This window comes from Aquarana catesbeiana, linkage group LG07 (genome assembly GCF_042186555.1).
Source record: "Aquarana catesbeiana isolate 2022-GZ linkage group LG07, ASM4218655v1, whole genome shotgun sequence".
Lineage (NCBI taxonomy): Eukaryota > Metazoa > Chordata > Amphibia > Anura > Ranidae > Aquarana > Aquarana catesbeiana.
The window spans coordinates 277,009,344-277,030,122 of record NC_133330.1 but is presented as its reverse complement, the minus strand read 5'-3'; the positions used below and the strand labels follow the sequence as shown (position 1 = coordinate 277,030,122).

At 40.2% G+C, this 20,779-nt stretch overlaps 1 protein-coding gene across 10 annotated transcripts in view; it reads left to right on the top strand.

The window, feature by feature from the left end:
- The window catches only part of RASAL2 (RAS protein activator like 2), a 492,268-nt gene that overhangs the window by 202,684 nt on the left and 268,805 nt on the right, over positions 1-20,779 (top strand). For all 10 annotated transcript variants that reach the window (XM_073593398.1, XM_073593397.1, XM_073593390.1 and 7 more), the window contains exon 2: positions 16,394-16,521. In XM_073593398.1, the coding sequence (XP_073449499.1) occupies positions 16,394-16,521 (128 nt within the window). The remainder of the gene's footprint in view (positions 1-16,393; positions 16,522-20,779) is intronic.

Sequence of the window (20,779 nt, the reverse complement as noted above, 5' to 3'; positions counted from 1 at the left end):
ACCGCAGACCAATCTGGCCATTGTTGGATCCTGGGAAACATCTTGGGTACATTCGTCATGATTAAAAATGTGTGACTCCAGCATGTTCCTACTAGTGCATAGATATGGAATAACCTTGACAAATTGATTATCTGCTATTAGTAAGGATGTCACATGGGAGTGGTGAAAAGCTTGAGCCAGTTTTGAAATCCTTTTGACGTAAATACTTAAAGTTGAATGTTGTAGGCAGAATCCCCAATGAGAGCTGGAGATGTTAATCTTGTGTCTTTAATCTACAATATTGTAGCTTTGCCTTCTGTTTGAACCTTCTGTAGTGTTCTAGGTAGGCTCTGCTCATCCCGGAGATTATGTAGCATCCGTTCAGGTTTTTTTTTTTCACTTTCTAGCCTGTCCTAGAAAAATGTGACCGATAACACCCTCTCTGTTCTTTCCTTCTTGTTATTTGGGTGGCCATAGATAAACGGTCAAGAATGACTGGTAAGAGGCTGCTTCTTCGGCCTGATGTTGCAGTGCAGTGAGCATGCAGAGAAATAAAGGTTTTATTGAGAAAGTAAAGCAATGGATTTTTAACCAGAGATTTAGTATGTCTCTATATTGACCTCTGTGCTAGTCGTATACCATACCCCTGCACGTTTATTCTGTATGCACAAACTAGAGTCTGCGGTATGCCATAAGTGCCAGAGGTGTGAGGGTACCTTTTATCCATATTGTGTGGAAGTGTTCAAGGGTGAGGCCTTTGTGGTCCCGGGTAATGGAGTTTATTGCTGATACCTTCAATTTCCCAAATGTATGTAATCCCCTGGTCTGTCTCCTCGGAGTTATTGAGGATGAGGAGATGAACGCTGCCACAAAACAGTTTCTTAGGCTTCTTTTTTTCTATGTTCGTAAACTTATAGCAAGGAGGTGGATACATGCTGAGACTTATCCTGGACAATGTGGATGAGGTTAGTCAACGCAGATTTGCCGTTATATCGAATGACATACGAGGCTCGGGATCCCTCAAAAAATGTAGAAAGGTTTGGTTCCGCTGGATTGATTCTCCTGACACTTGGGGGGGAGGATAACGTGTAATTGTAAAAGAGGGAGAGGAATTGTTACTATTATTACTACGATAATCCAATGGTCATGTGATTGCATGAGTATGGGAGATGTCCTACAAGTTTTGAGGACCTGTTAATTTCTTTTGGGTGGATTATGGGGTGAAGGCTTCTTTTTGGTGGTTTTGGTGAGATTACTTCTCTCCAGGTAGGACATTTTGGTTATTAATGGACTGTATATTTTTTTTCTCTTGAAGAGTACCTGTACTCCCACCCCTGAGTATTGGAAGTTGATGCTGTATGTTACTTTTCTTGCCTGTTATATAAAAAAAAATATTTAAAAAAAAAAAACTCTTTGCTAGTCAATTAGTAAGATCCTTACCCAATTCTGTGGCATTTATTGAGTTTATGGGGCTGTACATTGTTTTACGAAGCGAGTTCTTCTCTTATTTCAGGTTGCCTGTCCAACCAAACCTGGTTGCTTATCCAGTGTCTTAAGCAGGCCATACACGGTCGAATTTCGAACAAATTTTCTTTTCAAAATTAGAATGTTCGTTTTTTTTGTGATCCGATGATGCCACCATTGATTTTCTAAATTCGGCCGACCAAGCCTTCAATTTCACCGCATGTTGCTACAGAAAAGAATTTTCGTGGCCGGGAATCTTCTTTTCTCTCCGTAAATTTTCTTTTCTTATTACATTTCTCGCACGATTCTCCCATCATTGATTAGAAAATCGTTAGTTTTTCTAAAAATTTCCAACATGTCCGATTCCTCAAATTTGATTGCCGCACGAAAATCGGCCGTTGTTGCAGCCCACTAATGGTGCGAAATTCATACGAAAATTCTTTCATACGATTTTCGAAAGAAAATTCTTACGAAATTCGAACCGTGTATGGCCAGCATTACGCCTTGATCTTTTCTTTCACTTTCTGTCTGGACTTAAAGTGGATGTTCACCCTGTATAACTTGATCCACCCCCCAAGAGATTTCAGCAGGCTGGTTGTACACAAGTTGATTGATCGATCAACTTGGTAATTCAGCCTGCCCAATAACGTTTCTAATCTCGACCAGATCCTGCTGAACCAGCCGAGATTCGAACAGTGTATGGCCGGCCTAAGAAAGGTTGCTCAAGCACTATATTGTAGGAGGAAGGGGAGGGTTTTCTTTGACTGCCTACCTAGTTGTATGCTGCAGGGTCTGTTGGGGTGTAGCCAGGCTTTTTCAGGGCCAATTGTGCAGCACTATTTTGCTGAAATTTGGAGGTTTGTTATGGGATGCAGCGCAATTGTTTAGTGATGGCCATGGGCCAGTCATTGGGGTTTTATGACATGCTGGAAATTTTAACCAAACCTATCTTTTTTTTTTTTTTTTTCTGCAAGAGAAAGGAACACTCTTCTCCCTTACCTACTTGAACAGTAGTGCAGCATGTTGCGTGTTTTAGTAGATTGGATTGACTGGGTGGCACTAAGCTTATTAGCTTAAGAGAATAAGTGTGGGAACACCAGAATACAATAAATGTCCTGGTTTTCTTGCAGTACTTTTTTCTGTAAGATATAGAATATTGCCTGTTATTGTGCTTCGTAATACTGTGTCCTAATGGATCCTTTCATCATTGTAATAGGCAGTTTTGGATAGATTAGATAGGCATTAAATCATATTATATATTCCGTCGTCCCTCTGTGGAGAAGATACTTTAAAAGGCCCCTGTTAACGGGCATTGAATATGCTCCATTGTTACTGATCGTCAGGTCAGATGTCGCTAATGGTTGCGGTCACGTGACCCATTTACAAGCCATCCGTACCAGGCTAATGAATGTTAACATGCAGCGACTAACTTGGCAGACACTGTGGTCTTGTGTAGTTAACATGACATTTTCCTTAATAGCTGCAAGTGCAATTTGTACAGCAGTCTCTTGCTTGCCAGCAAATCTAAAGGACTGTGTGGAGGTGGCATTTCCGGGACAGCTTTACCAGAGAAATTAAACCATAAATCATACATGTAAACTCATTGCCCTTTATATAAATACTCTCTACATAATGATAACACAACAACAGTATGAAGGTTTTAGTGGATTTAAATGTACTCTGACTAATGCCCCGTACACACAATCCGAAAATCGGATGACAGATCGTCCGTTTTTTTTTTTTTTTGCATGCTAGTCGTATATCGAACCTGAAGAGTTTACTAAAGTAACTCGTACGTCAGAATAATAAATCGGAAGTGATGTCATGTGTTGTAATGTATTTGTATTGTATTTTCGGACGACAACTGTACTGATTAAATGAAAATCGTACGAGAACATTTTCTGTGTTTGTCCGATCGGATAATATCGGATGAACTGTCGTGATCGGCTCTTGAAACCTCTGTACTAATAATCCGATTATCGGACGATCGCATCGAAAGCGGTATTTTTCGTCTCATTTTCAGATCATGTGTACGGGCCATTAGCCTAAAAAATTGTCATTAATTAAAGAGACATCCAGCCCTCTCTCCTTGTTGCCGGTCTGTTACATCCTGGCGTTGGTTCTCTGCACATTGGTTTATCAGTCTGCAAACCATTTTAGCCTGGCCTTTTAAAACTGCCTTGTTCAATACCTGCAGATATGCAACACCCAACTTCCTAATTCCGCCCACCCCAAAAATCATGTCTCTTTAAAGTGTATGGCCAAACGCCGAGAAAAGATCATTACTTTTTTTTTCTTGTCCCACGTTATTCAAAAATGAAAGAAAAACGTTTTTACCCTTGTTTGTTCACGCTTGATCTTTTTGATTTTTAACCAGCCTCCCTTTTGCATTATGCATATTATACATGTTAGGAAGTAGATTGCTAGTTTGGCTTTAAAGTGGTATTAAATCCAACTTCTTTCCCCAAAATTGAAGTTTTAAATTTGTCTTCCTTGAAAGTACTTTTCAAATCTTCAGTTGAACGGTTTAGTACAGGGATCCTCAAACTACAGCCCTCCAGCTGTTACGGAACTACAAATCCCATGAGGCATTGTAAAACACTGACATTCACAGACATGACTAGGCATGATGGGAATTGTAGTTCCTTAACAACTGGAGGGCCGTAGTTTGAAGACCCCTGTAAGATTTGGAAGTCTACTGCAGGCATTGACGTCACTCTCATATGCACAGTTACCTCTGCATTCATGGCACGCTGCCTGTCCCGTGATTGCAGAGCATGTGGCCGGAGATCGGCGAAGATGGAAATACCAGGATAGGTGGACAGCTCAGAGCTAGAAGAGGGCTTTGTTTTCACAGGTGAGTCTGTCATAATATGCAGTGCATACTAGCACACTATTCCATAGCCACCTGTTGCCTGTTTGTGTGAGAGAGAGAGATTTATTTTAAAATGCAAAAAAAATTGAATGAAATAAAATAAAAACACTGTTGAGTAATTGCGTTAGATACTCGGTGGTCCCTTTACTAGGTACATCTACCTATGTCCAGTCAAGAGATGTACATAACAGTATTTAGGTACACTGTAGCATTTAAAGTGTTACTAAACCCAGGATCCTGCATTCACTATATCTGGTCTCCCGCAGTTCACAGGAAATGCAATTATTTTAGTAAATAGAAATTGCTAAATACCTTTTCTCCTCAGCAGTTAGAGCAGTCTTGTGACTTCTATCAATGTCCAACCAAGCAATGGTTAAAGCTTGTAGGAGGAGTTTTCTGACTGTGCTATGAGCCTGCAAGACCCCTGACCTTCTGTCTGGACAGTGCTGATTGGCCGTGTGTTGATCACATGCACCCTCCCAAGAAAAAAAAAAAAACCTCTCTAGCAATACACACCAAACTGAGCATGTGCAGCCTGACATGGGCTCTGTGTTATCAGGTCATTATCAGGGGACATTGGAAGGAGGGGAGGATCAGAGAAGACAGGATCAAACAGCCTTTTTTACACAATGTGGAGGATTAACCCCTGAGATTCAACAGTGAGTATAAAAATCATGCTTTACTGCATATACAGATTGATTTTACTGTTGTGCGTTTAGTAACACTTTAACCGCTTGCCAACCGGCTCACGCCGATATACGTCGGCAGAAGGGCACATACAGGCATATTAACGTACCTGTAAGTTGCCCTTTCAGAAGCGGTTTGCGGGCATGCGCGCCTGCCATGAGCTCTGTGAATGTGATCGCGGGTCCCGCGACTTCATGTCCGCGGGTATACCTGCAATCGTCTCACAGAGAGGAAGAACGGGGAAATGTGGATGTAAACAAGCATTTCCCTGTTCTGCCTAGTGACACTGATCACCGCTCCCCGTAATTGGGAGCGGTGATAAGTGTTGTGTCACACATAGCCCCTCCCCTCCACAGTTAGAATCACTCTCTAGGACACACTTAACCCCTATAGCGCCACCTAGTGGTAAACCCCTTCACTGCCAGTCATATTTACACAGTAATCAATGCATTTTTAATCGCACCGATCGCTGTATAAATGTGAATGGTCCCAAAATAGTGCCAAAAGTGTCCGATATGTCCGCCATAATGTCGCAGTCACGATAAAAATCGCTGATCGCCGCCATGACTAGTAAAAAAAAATTTTAAAAAATGCCATGAAACTATCCCCTAGTTTGTAGATGCTATAACTTTTGCGCAAACCAATCAATAAACGCTTATTGCGATTTTTTTTTTTTTTTTTTTTTTTACCAAAAATATGTAGAAGAATACGTATCGGCCTAAACTGAGGGGAAAAAAATGTTTTTTTAAATATTTTTTTGGGGGATATTTATTATAGCAAAAAGTTAAAAAAAGCGTTTTTTTTTCAAAATTGTCACTATTTTTTTGTTTATAGCGCAAGAAATAAAAACCGCAGAGGTGATCAAATACCACCAAAAGAAAGCTCTATTTGTGGGGAAAAAAGGACGTCAATTTTGTTTGGGAGCCACGTCGCACGACCGCGCAATTGTCAGTTAAAGCGACACAGTGCCGAATCGCAAAAAGTGCTCTGGTCTTTTGCCAGCCAAATGGTCCAGGGCTTAAGTGGTTAAGTGATGCAAAATTGGTATTAAAACGGAACTAAACCCTCCTATCCTTTTCACCCAAGCAAGCTGCCCTCTTGTTTAATCTGTAATTGCTGAGGTGCTGCACATATGATCAGTTATGCCAATAAAAGTGATCTTGCAGCGAATCCTCCGCAGAGACCACTATTATGGGAAACCAGACCACCAGCCGAAGAAGAGGATACCAGGGGCTGGCTGCTGCCATAACAAAGATACGTTAGGAACTATATCGGCGTGCGGCGGTCCGGAAATGGTTAAAATAGTTACCACTTAAGATGGTTTGTCATTTTACTGCTTCTCAGAACTAGAAGGCCTTCTGAATATTTATAGTTTGAATCTAAGACTACTCGGCAGTGCCTGAGAAACATAGGCATGTTAGCATATTTCCACCACTAAATTGGACCGGCTCACATTTTGACAATAGCAAAAGAGTTGTTTCAGTTCTTCAATCTCTTTTAAAATTAGCATTTGAACTGGGACTTTGCTGTGACCTCTGATCTACTAAGCAGCAATGCGGACCCATCTTCTGTGGTCAATGCCTCATTGTGCCATGCGGGAGGGACTTTTCAATGCTGTTGAATGGTTCCAGAGAATAAAATCCTCTTTCCCCAGCCGTGCTGGAATTTTTCTTTGTCCAGCACCAGTTTCTGCCTCGTGGGTACAGTTTTTTACTTTTGCTTTAAAACTATTATTTTTCCTCCTGAATAAAAGCCCCTTTTCTTTGCTGCACTGGTATGAATGACATCAATATTTCATTATTTGATATAGCTAGAAATACAGTTCATAGAGAGCAAGCGTTTCCCAAGACTTCCTCTCAGTAGACAGTAATTGCTCTGCTACATTAATGTGCTTTCTGTATTCAATGTTCCTGAGTAGGTGGTATTGTCTATAGATTATGCATTTCGATGGAAAAAAAGAACCTGTTCCTTTTTTTTTTCATTAGGCTTAATAATGTTTTAGAAATGCAATAATAAAACGTCTCATGAAGGAACGCACAGAGGCTCATAAGTGTTATGTGACTGTCTCGGATTGATTGGCCCTGTCTTATGATTAAATATTGAAGTTTGTTTTCATATTTATTTATTATTATACAGGATTTATATAGCGCCAGCAGTTTACGCAGCACTTTACAATATAAAAGGAGACAATACAGTTACAATACAATAAAATACAAGAGGATTAAGAGGGCCCTGCTCAGAAGAGCTTACAATCTAATAGGGTGGGGCAGGTGGTACAAAAGGTTGACACTGTGGCGAATGAGCTGGTGGAAGTGGTAGGAGATTAGTTGGAGACGTGATAGGCTTTCCTGAAGAGATGAGTTTTCAGGGATCGCCTGGAGGTAGCAAGAGTAGGAGATAGCCGGACAGGTGGAGGTAGCGAGTTCCAGAGGATGGGAGAGGCTCTGGGGAAATCCTGGAGATGAGCATGGGAGGAGGAGATGAGAGAGCTTGAGAGTAGGAGGTCTTCAGAGGACGATTTGGGTGATATTTGGGGAGAAGATTGGTGATGTAGCTCGGGGCAGAGTTGTGAATGGCTTTGTATGTTGTGCTTAGTATTTTGAATTTAATTCCCTTGGTGATTGGTAGCCAGTGTAGGGATTGGAAGATATTTACGATCTGTATGTAAAATGGGACTATAGGGAACCAAGTTGCTGTATTGACTGAAGTGCATGGGGCATGCCAAGACTTTTACTAACTTGGCAACAAAATGGTTACAGCAGTGTTTCTCAACTACAGTCCTTAAGGCGCCCCAACAGTTCATGTTTTCAGGATTTCCCTTAGATGAAACAGCTGTGGTAATTACTAAGGCGGTGAAACTGATCAAATCATCTTTGCAAAATAATGGAAAGTCTGAAAACATGACCTGTTGGGGCGCCTTGAGGACTGGAGGTGAGAAACACTGGGTTACAGGTTACCTTTCTGCTGTATGCACGGAGCTCTCTTTTAAAGTGTTACTAAACCCAGGACCCTGCATACACTATATCTGGTCTCCCACACTACACAGAACATGGAAATGCAATTATTTTAGTATATATACACTTCTAAATAACCTTTTTCATCAGCAGTATATAGCAGTCTTGTGACTTCAATCAGTGTCTGGATAAAGCTTGTGGGAGGAGTTTTCATTCTACTCTTTGAGGCTGCAGGACCCCTGACCCTCTGTCTGGACAGTGCTAAATGGCCCTGTGCTAATCACATGCACTATCCCAAGAAAAAAAAAAACTCTCTCTAGCAATACACGCCAGAACTGAGCATGGGCAGTGTCCCCAGGAGATGGATTGGGGACTGTGATAGAATGGGATGATCAGAGAAGACAGGATCAAACAGCCTTTTTACACAATGCTGGGGATAAACCCCTTAGGTTCCGCAGTGCGTATAACAAGCATGCTTTACTGTATATACAGACTGATTTTACTGTTGTGGGTTTAGTAAACTTTTAAGTGAACAGATAACTTTTGTTGGGCAAAGAACAGACCGGTTCACTTTAAGTAATTGCTGAATCATTGTCTTCTTCTCCAGAATTCCATCATACATTACACAGCGGGGAGTTCACTAAAGTGAATTGGGTTCCCAGCAGTCTTTGTGAATATGAGAACAGCCTGACATTTATGAGAACTGAACTTCTTTTCAGATAAAAAAGGAACTTCTAATTGGCCTGTTATATGCTAGCAGATTGACACTTTACTCTGCTTTTTGTATTGTTTTCTGGAAGGCATTTAGTCACACAGTAGCACATGATATCTCCTTGTCATCCATGCCAGAGAGATGCCATCTGAACAGGATTTTTTTTTCACTGTCCTGGAGCTAGTCCATCTCCTCCGGGCTTCACCGAAGATTCATATTCTACAGTGACTCATTTCCTGCTCATTTGTAGATTACAGCAGTATGCAGTACAATAAACTCCTGATCGGGTTAAAATAAACCCCTTTCAGATTTTCCCAAATCCCCTAATAATAGAAGCACAGCCAGACATCAGCTCTGGCCTGGGAGGGGCTGTGACCCGAAGTCTACTGCCATGGGAGACCACTGGACATCATCATCCCTTACTCATCCGACTGAAGTTTACTGACTCACTAAATGTGTCGATATAGTTGTCAGCTAGTGCTTGTGCTGGTTATTTGTACCCCATTGATTGCTACTCTGAGAACAGGGCAAAGATCAAACTGTGTTTAAAGGGTCAGTCTATGCAGAGCTGCTATTTCAGATTTTTACAGAGACTAGATAATTGTATGTTTTTGTATAGAATTGGGAAGGATTAGAGACCCTGCTGGGTTTTTACTGCTTTCTAGGGCTCCATTAGGGATATGTGTCATCACTTCCTGTCCAGCAGATAGTTGGTTTCACCAGACAGGAAATGAGGGAAAATCAGCAATAGGAATGCAGACATCTAGCCTTCCTCTACTTTATATATAGAAAGCATTTGTTATGTCTGTGTTCCTGTTGGAGAGAGAGTTCCTCTCACTTCCTGTTTGGTAAAACATAAGCAAGACAGGAAGTGAGGGTAAATCCCTCCGATAGAGCCCTGAGTAGCAGTCAAAACCAGACAGGGGTTTTCTAACCCTTCCTAATCTATTCAAACTCAAGGAAAAAAGGTTTGGCTGGACATGCACTTAAGCCACTTGCCGACCAGCCGCCACGATCCCGCGAGCCGTCGTAGCTATGCGTCGGCTCTTTTAAGGGGGATAGCAGGCGCGTTCACGCGCCCTCTGCACTGCGGGGGTGCCGATGCTCCTGGCCGACTGTCGCGGGCACGAGAGGCAGAACAGGGACATGTGTGTAAACACGCTAATCCTTGTTCTGTTCTGAGAGAAGAGACAGATCGTGAGTTTCCAATAGCTAGGAACAACGATCTGTCGTCCCCTCCCCCTGCAGTTAGAACACACAGTCAGGGAACACAGTTAACCCCTTGATCACCCACTAGTGTTAGCCCCTTTCCTGCCAGTGACATTTATACAGTAATCAGTGCATTTTTATAGCACTGATCGCTGTATTATTGTCAATCGTCCCAAAAATGTGTCAGAAGTGTCCGATGTGTCCGCCCTAATGTCGCAGTCAGGATAAAATTCGCAGATCACCGCCATTACTAGTAAAAAAAATAATAATAATAAAAATGCAATAAATCTATGCCCTATTTTGTAGACACTATAACTTTTGCGCAAACCAATCAATATACGCTTATTGCGATTTTTATTACCAAAAATATGTAGAAGAATACATATCAGCCTAAGCTAAGAAAAAAATTGTTTTTTTTTTAAATTGGGGATATTTATTATAGCAAAAATGTACAAAATATTGATTTTTTTTTTCAAAATTGTCGCTCTTTTTTTTGTTTATAGCGCAAAAAATAAAACCCGCAGAGATGATCAAATACCACCAAAAGAAAGCTTTTTGTGGGAAAAAAAGGACATCAATTTTCTTTGGGTACAGCATTGCAGGACCGCGCAATTGTCGGTTAAAGTGACGCAGTGCCGAATCGCAAAAAATGCTCTGGCCATTGAGCAGCCAAATCTTCCGGGGCTGAAGTGGTTAAATTCTGGTTTCCTATTTCTAAGTTATGATGCTGGTGAGATATCTATGATAAGGTACCCAGGTCTGCAGAAGCTGTAACTGGAAGATGTTCATGGCCTCTGAATGAATGAAAATCCAGGGGGTGAACTCAGCCCAGCAGAATAAAAGAATTACCACTTTTGGGATGAATGACACTTTAACCCCTTTCCACCCACGTTATAACTGAAAGACAGCTACGGCATGGGCATACTTTGCCAGGAGGGCATACATGAACGTCCTTCCGTGATCACGCTGCCTGCACGCCCCCTGCGGTGTACAGGCACACTCTGTGATCGATGAGTCCTTTGTAAATTGGCCAATCACAGCAACCTTTTACCATGTGATCAGTTGTGCCCAATGACAGCTGATCACGATGTAAACACAAGCCAGTTATCGGCTTTCTTTTCCTCACGCTGATAGTGTGAGGAGAAGAGAGCTGATAACTGGCTTGTATAAAAGGGACATGTACACTTATAATCGGGGCACTGGTTATATCAGTGACCTGATTATCAGTGCAGTCACAACAGTGCCCACCAGTGCTGCTAATCAGTGCCCATTAGTGCAGCCCATCAGTGAAGGAGAAAAATTGCCTGTTTGCAAAATTTTATAACAAACTATAAAATTTTATTGGGTTTTTTTTTTTTTCAAAATTCTCAGTAATTTTTCATTTGCTTAGCAAAAAATAAAAAGCCCAGTGGTAATTGAATACCACCAAAAGAAAGCTCTATTTGTGTGAAAAAGATAAAAAATTTTATATGGATACAGTGTTGCATGACCGCGCAATTGTCAATTAAAGAGCGACAGTGCTGAAGATTGGCCTGGGCAGGAAGGGGGTAAAAGTGCCCAGTAGGCAAATGGGAAACTGTCATTGTAGTAGGTTGTCATTGCCGGACCGAGAACAAGCATGCAGCCATTGAAGTCAGCATTCCTGATGTACGTATATTATTCCAGTTCAGTGTCTCAGACGGCTGGTATGTGTTTCTTTTGAGGGTAGTAGTGGGATGTCATCAGGCACATCATCTAAGGTGCGTTTTTATATATTTGCAGTGCGTTTTAAGTACGTTACCATTAAACGCTATATTATATAAATTTTTATGAAAGAACAGCAAAAGCTGTAGCAAGCAGGATTTATTCTTACCGCACCACACATAAAACACACAGGTGTGAACGTGGCCGAAGACCTCCTCTGGTTTACAGCGTAGCAACAAAGCTGGCCAGTTGGCATGCAGAGGCTGCCAATAACACAAGATTACTGATGTGTAGTTTACTTTGTAAGTGCCTATAGCTTCATTATTAACATGTTTATTACAGTATTTTTTTAATATAGCCCAAAGTATGTAGTGAGGTCCAACAACTTCTTTTAGGGTTTTGGTGTTTCTCTTGTCATTTTCTAACTTGCAGTAGGAAGTTTTGGCGTCACCTTTCAATAGACAGTCGTTGAAGCCTGGAGACAGCCTTAAAGTGGATGTAAACCCGATTCATGAAAATTGAGCTGGGCACATATATCTGCAGTGTTTTCTTATCTCTCTTCAAAGCCCTAAGTCCCATGGCTTTGTCCTGCTCCGTTCTTCTGTTATCAGCATGATAACTTCTGACAAGTTCTCTGTCAACTGCGATAAAACCAGGCAGAATTTTGTGTCAGGGTGGGTGCTATAAATAGATTAGCAGAGAGCTGGTCTATTCACAGCACAGCTCTGTATTGTTTCTTCCTATTTCTGCCTATGCGAGAGGGGGTGTGTGACTTTCCTCCAATCAGCTGTCTCACAGTGTATGGCAAGAATCCACACCCACAGGTGAATCAGGAAGAGAAAACTCCCTAACACAATGTGCACTTTCAAAACAGTATATAAAGCTGAAGACAGCAGATATGCATGTAAAACTTATATAGGGGGATTTGTTTCATCTCTGTGTATCATCTGAGGCTGTTCACTTCACTGAGTATATTTGAGCGTTTACATACACCTTAAGCACGGGTTCATATTAATCAATTAACAAAATAAAAATGTATACACAATGAAGCAGGAATGCAGATTGAAGAGCTCAGAGATAAAGAATCAAACGATGTATTTTATATAGCAACTATGTCACTTAGATCACTAAAGTAATCCTGGTGTTTGGTATTATGTTCCAGGTTTTTGCACAGTAATACTGTCTGTTGTCTAGCGTGTTGACATAGCGTATTTTTGCATTTATTTTAAACTCTCTGCCTGTACACATCTGTCTGAGGTTTATGCTCAGACTAGTTCTTGTATGATCAGCCAGCACTTGCTGCACTCTAGCCCTGTGTTTGACTGCCACCTAGTGGACAAAATAAAATACACTGCCGCTGCAGAAATAACTTTTCTCTTGTGCAGTTTTTTTTATTATGTTTAGCTTTTACTTGTTAATCTGTACATTTATGCTATTGAACTTCATTAACAAGAAAATAAAATGTTTACCAGCAGATCGTAAACAAAAAAAAATTGTAATAATAATTATGGGTACAACTGGGTGAAACCTAATTGTTTGCAGTGATTTGTTAAACACACTTTGCTTATGCATATACCTGTTGCAATCACATTTGAGAAAACCCTCACTATGTCTGTGGCTTTCCTTTTCATTCAAACCGGTAATCTATCTATAGATAGATATATATATATATATATATATATATATATATATATATATATATATATATATATATATATATAGATCTCTCTCGCGCTCGCTCTCTCTCTCTCTCTCTCTCTCTCTCTCTCTCTCTCTATATCTATATCTATATCTATATCTATATCTATATATATATATATATATACACACACACATAGGATTCCTGCTGCCACCTTGCTTTGCTTTTGTGGATGCAGAATTTTTAAATTTTTTTTCTCCTTCAGGCTGCTGGTTGAACAAAAAAAAAAACTAATGCCAATAGTCATATACCAAAAAACCAAACACCAAAAAATCATTCAAATGCATTTTGCAAATTTCAAATAATAAATCTTTCAATGGACATAAATGAATTAGCTTCTCGTTTGTTTCGCCTCTGGGTCACATATGCACAGTACCAACAGTTACATTTTTTACAGGTGAGAAACACATTAACCTTTTAATTTATCGTCCCTTCGGCAGAAGTTTTTCAAACTTTTCCTTAGATTTTTATTTTTTTTGGCTCAAACGTTACAACCGATTTTTGATATGTGCCCATTAACTGGCCGAAAAACAAACTGTCCAAATGACAGATACATTCTGCATTTTTCTTTCATTCAACCATGGGTTGAAAATCCCTCCGGCTGCGCCATTGTATTCTGAGAGTGGGAGATTTCCCCACCGTTGGAATACAATGATCACTGTTACCCCCCCCCCCCCCCCACAAGGTTGTAGGAAAGAAAATCGCACCATCTGTGGCCGGCTTAACCTGTTATGACGGACCTTGAAGATTGTGGCTATCACTGTTGAGGTGCTGACTACTACAGTCATTTCCAGCTTCTCCATTGATCTTACAGGTATGAGATATGCATACGTTTTTTGAACCAATAAAAGTATGCAATAAAGATCATTCCTGGAGTTCCGCCTTAATTTATCTGACTGTACTTTGAGGTCCAATGAAGTAACCTATTTTTGGACATTAAAGTGTACCATATTTTCTTGGGAATAACCATTCTGTCATGCTTCACAAGTGAGTCCTGCTCTGCTTCCCTCTGCTGGCAATGTTCCATTGTAGTAAAATTACATCTGCAAGAGGAGGACTGCTTGAAAACCTCGGTGATACAACCAGCCCATTCCATTCAATGATTCTTCTACATTCCTATACATGGCTCCCAGCTGTCCCTTGTTTGGTGGAAAGCCCCTCTTGTGGAATCGTATCCCTCTGTTCTCTATCCCTCTTTTGTATCCCTCTTTTTGCTATAATGTACTTGACGTATTTAGTTTTTATTCAAATGTTTTATTCAATGACCAAAATTGTTAGACAGCACTGAACCTTTCAGCCAACTTATAAATCATTAACTTAAGTAAAAAAACCTCCCTGAATAATTGTTAATTGCACATTCATTTTTAATTGTCTTAATGAAGTGGGACTTTGCTTAAAACTTTGTTTTAAAAGGGAGATCTGCTCATATGTGTGAATTTAGTGTTGCTCACAGCCGTGAATGGTTTTTCATCAGCTTCCTTTTCAAATTGTTTTGCAGAATAACAATGTATAAATGTGTGATTTATTTATTTTTAAATATTTGTAGAACTTACTTTTTTACAAATATGTAATACATTTACTCAATTTACAAGCCTCTCCTATAAAAATGCTTAAAGTGATTTGTAAACGATCGCCTTATAAAGCAACCCGTTCAGTTTACAATCAAAATGAAAGGCAAAACCTTTGTGTATAGATCTAAAAAAAAAAAAAAAAAAACATTAATACCTTTTTTTCCCTTTTTACTATCATCGATCACATGCCCTCTTCTGTTCTCAGCTGCATAAGAGCTGGGGGGAGGAGAAGCTGCAGCACACTGATCTTCCCAGTGAATGGCTGTGCAGAGCGGGGGGGGGGTGTTAGGACAAGTCTGCTCATTTGAAAAAGAGTACACTGAGTTTCCAGCACAGCTAGAGAACTGACCACAATGTGTTCACCTGCTTAGTGTGGTTAGTTTTTAATAGGAGAGCAGAGGGACTGGCAGGAACACCAGGGATTTCATACAAAGAAGGCAATACAAAGAGAACAGGAGACTTTCTCATACAAGTACATGGTACAGCAGGCATAGATTAGGAGTATGACCTTTTGGGGTAATAAATACTTGCCTAGTGGTGCACCTTGATGAGAGTTCTGGACCGAAACCGAAAATTCAGGATGCACTTGTCCGAAAACCAAAATAGACAGTTTAAAATATATATATTTATGTATGTATGTGTATAAAAAGGTGTTTATATAAATATATATATGTGTGTGTGTGTGTGTGTGTGTGTGTGTGTGTGTGTGTGTGTGTATATAGTTTTTTTTTAATATATAATTGTATTATATTCAACTTTTTAATAGTTTTTGAAGCACGTTTGTGTTGGAAAAAGCACAAGAAAAGCTAAAAAAAAAATGCATCCCTTTAAATTCTATCTGTCTTCACACTGGCCTGTTGCGGTTCCATTGTGATATAACGCACCTCTCCATTGAAATGCATTGAAAACGCAGCAAAAACGTATATCAAACGCACCCATGTTGCGTTTTTTGATGCAGTTTTTGAGTCCCATGACCTATGAAAATTACGGTACAATCATGCGTTTTTTGGTGGCCATTGTCGACACTTTTTTTTTTTTTTCCCCTACCGGCAAATGCAGAAACCTTAATTTCAGACGATTTATATTGGTGCGTCCCTGTGCTTGCTTGGACATATGCATACGTGATCCAGATGGTCATGTGTGTAATTGCGGGGGGGGGGTGGCCTTTCTCTATGACTTGCTCCATGGTCTTGTAGTTTAATTTCTCCTCTTGTACTTTTTATTGAACAGGTGTAGAGGAGCACCTACTGCTCTCTTAGTGTTGATATCAAGTCATATGCTGCAAGTGTTAAACATTTGTCTAATTCATAATCCCTTTGGCAGTGATGAAACATAAATTATGCTCATCAGTGAAACTATATTTTATTTGTAAATAAACACATTTCCTTTTTTATGAGCTCTTCAAGGTTTGGAAGTGGACTTTTGGCCACTGTTATACTATTTAAAATCTGTTTTCCATAAATGCAATTTAAACATAACTGTCTGTTCTCTGTACACTAAGTTTGTGGTGTTGTACTGAACTCATGCTGACTTTTTTTCCTCTGCCTCCTGTGTTTGTAGATGTGAAAGGACCCCCCACTCACAGGCTGTCGTGTGGCCAGTCTCCATATACAGAATGCACAACATGGGAGAGGAAGTACTGCATCCTGACCGAGAGCCAGCTGGTGCTTCTCAACCGCGAGGATGAGGTGAGGCCGGGACCAGGACTATTCATTTGGTGCTGTATTCTGTAATAGGATTCAATTACACCAGTACACACTATGGTCTCTTCTCCAGTATTGGGAAGTAGGCAGGAATGCTGGATTAAACCCCCATCCCCGATGGAAAGCGTAATTACATCTATTCACACCTCGTTAATGTCACGGCACTAACCTAATTATATGAAAGTGCTCTCAGCACACAGAAGGCAGGCGGTGTGAGCGCCGAACGCTTTCACTGTGCATTACATGCCATCAGTTACAGGATTGACTCTATACAACTGCTTTAATAAGGCTCTTTGCTCTGCAGGGGATTTCAGATCTATAACTTAAATTTATCACATTTGCTAACTGCCTATTAGAGTCGGGCCTGGGGAAACCATCGCCGCTTTGTAAACTATTACATAATCTTGATTATGGGTCTGTGATGTTTTCAAGATTTGCTCCACTTAGTCAAAAAGAAGATTACTCGTCGTCTTCGATTAGTTTGGTCCTCGGTAGCATTACTCTCCTTTTTGGTCCTTCCTTCCCCAAGGAAAGAATGGCAACAGTTTTAAATAATTTAGCATCTTGCTAAACAGGTATATGCAATCTAGTATATTATAATCTCAAAAAACCAAAATACACTATTTGCCCAGCAGTCAGTGTTAAAAGGGTTGTAAACAGGAGGAATTAAAGATGGAGACGGTCTATTCCCCTATTCCCACTTAAAGCACGGGGGGGGGGGGGGGGGGTTGTTTTTTGTTTACACAGGAGGAATTAAAGATGGAGAGGGTTTATTCCCACTTAAAGCATGGGTTTTTTTTTTTTTGTTTGCATAAGAGGAATTAAAGATAGATAGGGTCTACTCTCACTTAAAGCATGGGGTTTTTTTTTTGTTTTTTGTTCTTTGTTTTTTGCTTTTTGTTTTTGTTTGTTTACACAGGAGGAATTAAGTGTGCGATCTCTCTCCTTCCCACACCCTCTTTCTTTATGTGAGAGAGGCAAGATTTAATGCCGGGGGGGGGGGGGGGGGGGTTGCTCATTTAAGGGGGAAAGAGGAGACAAAACCCTTCTAATGTAATTTCGCCCAGCCATGCCATTCTGCTGCAGTAAAACTGTGGCGGCTGGTCGTGCTTAAGGTTTGAGCATGCACTACAGACACAGATTTATCCATTGTAATATATAACCAGTGTTAATTTTGACATCAAATTTAATTTTAGTTTTAGTTGTATTTTAGTCACCTGAATTGTTCTAGTTTGTCTTTATTTTAGTTTACAAAAATAGTGGTAATTTCATCAATGAAAATATTTTCGTTGACTAAATTAACACTGTTGCCCAGTTATAATGGAATGATAATAGACTGGCTTGCTGGAAATAATATTTCAGATGTAGGAGAGGTTTGATGGTCGTTTGGGACATCTGCAAGATCATCTCTCTGGTTGGGTCCTGTCTCTGTTCCTTGCCAACTTGGAGTTTTGGGTGTTGCATTTTCCATCAATAAAGTAAAAATGACAAGAGTGTGAACCTACTTATAGTATCTGCAGGAGGTGTAAGGGGCTGATCCCGGCCCGTTACCACTTGATCAGCTGTCAGCCAATGACAGCTGATCACGTGATGTAAACAGAAGTTGGGTAATCATTTTTTTTTGGGGGGGGGGGGGTTCCCCTCACGCAAAAAGCCGATCACTATCTTTTGTCAGAGGGACATCGGTCCCTCACACAAAGAGACGTGGCTGCCTCTTCTGTGCCCACCAGTGCCACCTGCCAGTGCCCACAGTGCCACCTATCAATGCCCACCAGTGCCACCGATCAGTGCTGCCTATCAATGTCACCTACCAGTGCCCATCAATGCCACCCATCAGTGTTAGACAGTGCCACCTATCAGTGCCCTTCAGTACCACCTCTCAATGCCACCTATTAGTGCCCATCAGTGCAGCCTGTCAGTTCAGCTTTATCAGCTCACATCAATGTAGGAGAAGAATTACCTGTTTTCAACATTTTATAACCAACTATGAACGGTTTGTTTTTGTTTTTTTCAAAATTTTTGTGTTTTTTTTTTGTGTGTTTTTTTAGCAAAAAAGAAAAAAAATCAACAGTGATTAAATACCACCAAAAGAAAGCTCTATTTGTGTGAAAAAAATGTAATTTGGGTACAGCGTTGCATGACTGCGCAGTTGTCATTCAAAGTGTGAGCGCTGAAAGCTGAAAATTGGTCTGGGCAGGTAGGGGGTGAAAGTGCCCAGTAAGCAAGTGGTTAATCAAAATAGGAGAACTTGGATGATGGCAGGGATATGAACATAGTTATTTCACTTCCCCACTTCCTATTTTAAAACCTTTAGATAAAAAAAAAAAAAATAGAGTAAGGTTGGTGTAAATATGTAAGGAAAGAAATATGGAAGCTGCTATTGCTCCATTGTTTTCTAAAGTGTATACTCCAGGCTGTCAACCTTGCCTCGCCGTTCAGTGAATCACTGACTTATTATCGGCACGATAAGGTATCCAGACTCGTAGGAAGCCAGTTTCAGCACCAGACTCAACATATAACAGAGATACCACTTTTAAGTGGGCTTCTTATAGAACTTCTCACTTTTTTTAGAAGGAACTTGATAGAATAGAAGTAAGGAATTTGCCATTTTTATTTTTTTTATATTTATAAAGATGTGTTCTATAGGGTGTTTAGCCTTTCCTTGATCTCCGTACACAGTGAGCTACGTGCAAGTAATGAAGGGATCATGAAACCTACACACTACAAAAAAACAAATCAGCCATGGCACATTCAACTTCCGTTATTCATTTCCTGACAAGTTTCTTATAAAATGTCTTAACCCAAGAGCAAAAATGTAATATATAGGTGAAAATGCACTTCCTTTCCTAGGGTGACCATGCTTATTCTTCATACTGCATCTATGGGAAAGCAGAATTGTCACACTAGGGTAGTCATCAGAGGTGGGAATTTTCTGTAGTCCTAAGACAATGACTACCCTAGTGTGACAATTCTGCTCTCCCATAGATACAGTATGAAGAATAAGCATGGTCACCCTAGGAAAGGAAGTGCATTTTCACCTGGTGATCCTACCAGTGATGGTAAAAGCCTGAAAAAAGAAACGTGAATGAAGTCACCATATTGGAGGACTGAAAAGCTGCTTTACCCACTCCTTTGAGACTCCAGCGGGTAAATCTCCTCAGAAAGCCCCCCAAGCTTTCTACCAAAACCATAGCACAGTAAAACCTTGGATTGGGAGGAACCTGGTCTGAGTGTTTTGCAAGACAAGCAATTTTTTTTAATATAAATTTTGACTTGAAAAATCAAGTAAGGTCTTGATATACAAGTAGCGTCATGTCATAACGGAGTATAAAAGAGAAGAGAGGCGCCTCTAAGTAATGCAATATGGTTACATTTAATGAAGGTACAACATTTAGCAACGCACATGGTTGATGATGCAATAATCTTTTTATATGGACTATAAACTGAAGGACTTATGAATAAATGGTTGTGGAATGAATCATCTAAATTACCATTATTTCTTATGGGGAAATTTGCTTTGATATACAAGTGCTTTGGATTAAAAGCATATTTCCAAAACGAATTATGCTCGCACTCCAAGGTTTTACTGTATCACCCAATCTGCAGTGCAATCTGCATATATCCCTACAGGGATTTTGGCAAGGGGCAGGTGACATCACTGCTCGTAATAAATGTTGGGCAGCTAAATATTGCAGGCAAGGTAAGAGAATGTGGCAATCAGCAGATTTGGATGGGCTATCATTTAAACATAAGACAAATGGACCGCTTAAAGGGAAGAATAACCCTAGTAATAAAGTTTTCTTATTTGCTCCCTTTTGGTCTGTAAAACATACCATTCACAGCATTTCTCCTCTTAGGACTACAGTAGATCCCCACCTCTGTGTTTTGGTCCGGAGAGAACTGATAATACTGCTCATAACCATGCAGCACAGGAAATAATGTGCTTATTGAGTTTATTGCAAGATTAACAGGCATTTGTATGCATTTGCTGAACAGACAAACTCAAAATGCTGTGAATGGTATGTTTTACAGACCAAAAGGGAGCAAATAAGAGAACTTTGTTACTAGGGTTAGTCTTCCCTTTAAGCTGAAGTAGTAAATACACTTCAATTTGATCAATCTAGTAATCCAGTAATTTTTTGTTGCTGACTTTTTAAATTTTTTTGTTTGGGGGGACTTAACTGCTTCAAATTCATGTTAACCACTTCCCGTCTGGACCTATAGCAGAATACCATGAGCGGTG